Source organism: Amphiura filiformis, chromosome 4 (assembly GCF_039555335.1).
Source record: "Amphiura filiformis chromosome 4, Afil_fr2py, whole genome shotgun sequence".
In the NCBI taxonomy this organism is placed as follows: Eukaryota; Metazoa; Echinodermata; class Ophiuroidea; order Amphilepidida; family Amphiuridae; genus Amphiura; species Amphiura filiformis.
In genome coordinates, this window is record NC_092631.1 from 4,715,147 (window position 1) to 4,721,162 (window position 6,016).

Below are 6,016 nucleotides of genomic sequence, written 5' to 3' on the forward strand. Positions count from 1 at the left end.
CCTGCTGCAACCAAGTTCTTCTAATATTTCATATAATTTCATAAAAGGTCGTAGTCATATCTCATACTCCACACTGCAGCTAAAGCTCATTTATCTCACTGTTTCTGAAGCCAAAAAGTAGCCAAAAATTGGTGGGAAATAATCCACATTAATTAAAATACTTACCTTCACATATTGGTTCAAAGGATGTAATATTTATATTCCACGTTCCGTCCCCTAGACACACCAATGTTTCGCCATGTTCACTGATACCCGTCATTTCATAGCCATCTTGACATAAAAATGTGCAATTACTCCCAACACTATTTGAATCGGTGCACCGTACAGAACCTCATTGGTAAATTCATCCACTGGTAAAGCACTGCAATGGGTAACTGAGTTTAACCAACAATAAAACGAGTCACAATATTGGTTTAAGATATCATTAAGGGCTGTAACCAAAGATCTACATAATAAATATATTGATACTATAGATGCTGCGGTAGTTATTAACCCTAACACCCATAGATACCACAAAATACCACGATGAAAACCACTGCGCATGCGTGAATCCCATACGATGACGCAATCACCCTAAGTGCTAAATTCTCACGGAATCGCTGCCCGGGGCAGCGTAACCCGTGTAGCTACCGGTCCGTGATCGTGTGCGGGGCATGCGGGGGGCCTAAGGTTCGAATCCCGGGGTGCCAAGTGACTTCTTTCTTCATCTTCTCTCTTTTTTCGTTTCGTCTTTAACTTCCGATAGCAAAAACCAGGGTTGGGTGTTAGAGTTAATACTATAAATGGGTCACTATTTTGTCAAGGAAAACTGGTTCCAAGTTGGAGCAAATATTAAAACTGGTGCATTGTGTATCGCCAGGATTTGCATGATGACACTTACCCACACATTGGCTTGCACTGTTTGCACCAGTCTCAATGGTGCCCGTATTATCTGGACATGATGTGCATTCAGTTCGACCCGATTCAGTTTGGTATGAGTTGACTTCACATTCCAAGCAAGGAGTTAGACCAGTGCCAGACCAGAATCCCGGTAAACATTGCTCTGATTTCAATAAAAAATATATACAATACAATACAATAAACGGAATTTATATAGAGCCTTAGCATAAGTATGAACAAAGCGCTTTACAATGATCTTAAAAGTACAACTTACACTACATCTTAGGCTACAGTAAAATGTAAAACTTAATTAAAAATAAAAAACTTAGTTTGGAAACAAATAGGTTTTCAGATTAGATTTAAAAGTGGCCAGACTATGTGAAGTACGAAGTTTTACAGGTAATTTGTTCCAGAGAGCTGGCACAGAATTGCAGAAGGCGTTATTCCCATATGATGTGTGAGTTCTTTTACATTCAAGCAGACTGCCATCAGCATGTGATCGTAGGAACATACCATCAGAAAATGTGTGAGATTTTAGGAGATTTTGTATGTACAGTGGTGTTGTTTCATGTCTACTTTTATAAGCGAATGTGAGTAGTTTGTAGGTAATACGCTCTTTTACTGGAAGCCAGTGAAGCTCTTTCAGCAGAGGAGTGGTGTGTTCCATACGGTTTGCCTTGAAAACAAGTCTGGCAGCTCTGTTTTGTATCTTTTGTAGTTTTTGTGTGTTTTTTACAGTTGTACCATATAATAAAGAGTTACAATAATCAATTCGAGAAATAACAAGTGAGCGGACAGCATGGTTGCAAGTATCTTTATCAATATAACAGCGAATGCGTCCTATATTACGAAGATGATAATTTAAAGAGCGAGAGACAGCAGATATTTGAGATGACATAGACATGGTTGAATCAAAGAGAACTCCAAGGTTGCGTACAGAATCAGATGGTTTGATAATTGTTCCACATACGTTAAGAGTTGGTTCATATATATATTTCAAATTATATGCAGAGCTAGCAACAAAGAATTCGGTTTTATCTTCATTCAGTTTAAGCTTATTTACATTCATCCAATTCTTGATATGAAAAGTTTCATTATGTTAATGGTCCTTTGAAGTTCTAACCAATTGACTTTTTCGGTAAATCTTTGCGGTTGGGCCTCTACATACGTCACGCAGAGGCGCATATCGTAACTGCGCCGTTCACCGGCTGTGATCTGTGCAGAAACGGTGTTCGACGTGCGCATTATGGGATACATCGAAAAAAGGTCAATTCTTCTTGACAGCTTTTATAGGTCCCAAAGGAATTCCTTATATTCCTGGGTAGCATGTGACCCAGATTACCATGTTCAGTCCAGCTTTCCAGAAAGTGACATTCGCTTGTGCTATTTATTGATATTTTGGTAAATCCCATAATTCTTTGTTTAGATCTGAGATTTCGTCACGCCAACGCGCACACCATTATTGCACACTTTACTGCTTTCAAATGCATAGTAACGATGTTCGCTCAACGATGTGCACATCGGTGTGACATCAAATGACGACATCTCAGGTCTAACCGCAAAGAATTATGGGATTAACCGGAAAGGTCAATTAGTTGTCAAGTACGTGTTGACATAATTATTTGACCAAAATACATTGAAAAGTACCCTTGTCAGCTAAAATATTGAATCACAATATGCAAGCCTCGGTCAGTTACGCTCCTGATGCATGCAAGCGATACACTTCGGCATGATTTCCCCTATGGAAAAACAATTTGTTCCCGAAACTGATCTTGGAATAAAGAAAAAACAAATACGAACCTTTACAATCCGATAGAAATTGTGACCCCTCCTGAGTGGTACTTTGTCCTACTGGGCAGGCTATACATTCCGTCGCCATCTGATCAGGCTGTGGTAAGAACCACGTGAGCAAGCAGTGCACGGAACGATACCAGTTGATGAAATCTCTCCAGGTAAACACACGTCTGTCATTAATAATATGTGGAAAGGTGCAATGGGAACTATTCGAAGCGAATAACAATGATGGGGTAGGTGTGTAGGTAGATGTGTAATATTCCTTAGTGTATTATGTGCCATAAGAGTATGCGCCCCTTCGCGATTTTTACACTTGACAAAGGCGTATCGTCTGGCTTATGGGTTAAATATCCACTAATCTGTAAATTAAATGTGGATTGCCGAAACGCAGGAACACCTGAATACCCGCAGGAACACCGCAGAAACACCTGATCTTCGGCAATGTGGATTGCCGAAACGCAGGAACACCTGACGAAATTATGGGATTGAATTACTCTGGTATGTGGTATTAATGTTTTTTCATGAACGATGGCAGGTTTAATATTCGTTTCTCTTGCCGAATTACAGTATCTTTATATTAACATACGAGCATCGAATCACAAAAGCAATATAACTACCATCGCAATTATCTTGTGACTGACATCCACTTTGAACAGTGCTCTGACCATCTGGACATAGAATACACTCAGTGCTTCTTGTGAGAGGTTGGTAAGAGCCTACGGAGCAATCGGTGCATGGTGCTAAGCCTGTTATAGAATACTGCCCGGGGTGACATATTGCTAATGCGTTCAAAACAAGGAAAAAGAAAAGGTAAGCTTACCTATACGAATCTAATACAGTTGTATTACTTTATCAAGTTTTAAATTAAAGAAATGTACACTATGTTTTATATATCCCAGTCATACAACTTAAATTGTTGTTGGTAAATGTCCCATCGAGCATTATTGGGCGTCTCTAGTTATGCGTCGAGGTGTATCAATTACTGAGGCAATTTATAAGGAGTTGGATAAGGTAATTATGTATTAACGAACAAGTACCCCTTCAACTCCCTTTTATTTGTGAGGAGTCGGAACTCTGGGTAATCAAACCTATAGTACAAGCTCCTTACTCTTGCAATCCGTTATATTTTGAGAGCCAGTGCGAAGAGTTGACATTCCTTCTGGGCAAAGTTTGCACTCTATTTGAGCTTTCTCGTCTTGGTATGTCCCGATTGGGCATCCTTCACATCCACCATTTACATTGTACGTTCCTAGAAAACAGGCAGCTACATACAACGTACAATAAATTAAGAACAAAAATGTACATTATAAATTAGGAAGTTATATATAACACTATTTATACGAGCAATACATATGATCACACAACCACATACCTATTTACTTACAAGAATTGTACTGGTAACTGTACTGTAATAAAATGCTAAGCAATGAGGACAAAACTCATTCTTATAGTTCGGACACTTTGCTTTGGGCGATGCAGGAGCTATTCTCATCTCACGTAATTAATTTTACTTACAATTTATGTCATATAATACTTTAACTCGCACTAGATACTACATGTCGTGGCTTTCTCATACTGGTGAATCCAAAATAACTATAGACCCTCTTTTTGCATTATATTGACTCCCATGCAGCCAAAAGTGCTCTATTTAACGGTTTCGTAGGACAGATGTTTCAGATGCACAAAAACTGGATAAGAATAACCAAGAAATGGCATTTTCACCATAGATGAAATATATTGGACTAAGTGATGATTTTGTGCATAGATATTAATTATCCATGTGTAATGTATTCTTCACACAAGATATGATGTTTCTACTCCATATATTTTGAAATAAATTGCTAGTTATGTGACATTTTTGAGTAAAAATGACAAAAATAGTTAAATAGCGTAACCGTTGCCATGGAAACGGAATAGATCGCGTTGGTTACACATTTGATTACATGGCAGGAAAGATTTTCCCGAATTTCTGAATATTTTGATGATTTGTCCATTTGAAACATATGGGGGTTGGCTCATCAACCGCTCGGCGACTCGCCTAACCATTTCGCGGGTCATGTACGGATGGTTGATAGCGATCTAGTATTTGTCTGTATGCTGAAGTCACGACAATACAAGATAAATCCGCTTTATAGAGTGCAACATGAAACATACCCAATGCGACTTTAAGAAATAAGGAAAATAAGTCAAGTTAAGGACAGTGATTTGTGCTCTTTCTGTTATGATTAGGTAACAAAATCGAGTGACAAATATTGAGATACTTACTGCAGAGTAGAGATCCAGTTGCTTCTACGTATCCAGGATCACACTCTGGAGACACTTCTTCATCCCAATAATTTATAGGATAACCATCCTGTAGTCGGGTGTCTATCTCCATACCATCAACGTCAGGAACTAGTTGATCATTTTCCGCCATTACGTACAACTCATCCATCATATAATACAAATTATCAACCGCGTCCCACGATGCATCGACCAAATCGGAGTCTGGATCCGGGTTAAATGTCATTGTGATGTCAAAAGATACCGTAAATTCGTATGGACTATTTCTCTTCACTTGCTTGGTCTTGCCTGCCTTTTGACGCATGGTGTGATGAAGTAGAGCATCTAGGCGCTTCTGATCTTTTATGGTAGTTTTACCATACATTCTCCAATTGATGTTACTTTCGGCATTTCGTCGCCTTCTGCTTCCACAAAACACTTCAACATTTTTCACACCACAACCTCCCTCACAATATTCCGTCGAATAAATTGAATCGAGAATGAGGGCTTCAAAGTTGGCCTCTATTTCTTGTATGATGTTTTTCGCCATTGCATGGGGCATCGGAATAGTAGTAAAGATCGACAGAGCCAAGCAAATGCGATGGTCTTCTAGTGCCTTTATGAAAGAAATAATTATCAATAAGACGAAATACATTTTGCAAAATAATCTTGAAGTATTTAAGTACAATTTCCACGTAAATACTTGTCGTATAAAGATCCCTTTAAAACCTACAAATGCACTAAATAGCCTATATAAAGTTACCTCATCACAATTAGTTGGCACATCATTGGCCATATCCATAAGAGAAGTTCGGCATTTTTATCGCGAAACAGAACCGGGTCATGCTACGGTTCAGAAAATGATATGAATGAGATGTTACAGTGATTTCTTACCAATTCTTTCCACTGGGCGCAATTCTTTCCACTGGGCGCAGCTACGTGGAAAGGATTCGAGCATTGTTGTAGGATAATCTCAGCCAGAAGCAAGGGTCGAGATTTAAAAATAGATTGAATTCTAAAATGTTGTGGCTGACGCAGTTGCCGTGACGTCATTAGGTCAATGATTTCTCGAATCCCGATT

The 6,016-nt window shown here is 38.8% G+C and overlaps 1 protein-coding gene across 1 annotated transcript; it reads right to left on the minus strand.

Annotated features, from left to right (window-relative positions):
- Window positions 1-257: 257 nt before the first annotated feature.
- On the minus strand, window positions 258-5,461 carry LOC140150490 (signal peptide, CUB and EGF-like domain-containing protein 2). Its single transcript, XM_072172511.1, has 6 exons — window positions 4,939-5,461; window positions 3,782-3,937; window positions 3,291-3,452; window positions 2,680-2,843; window positions 881-1,042; window positions 258-374 (listed from the first exon to the last, which is right to left on the minus strand). Exons 1-4 carry the CDS (start codon window positions 5,318-5,320, stop codon window positions 2,740-2,742), a joined length of 804 nt encoding a protein of 267 aa, XP_072028612.1. The 5' UTR covers window positions 5,321-5,461; the 3' UTR covers window positions 258-374; window positions 881-1,042; window positions 2,680-2,739.
- Between the last annotated feature and the right edge of the window lie 555 nt (window positions 5,462-6,016).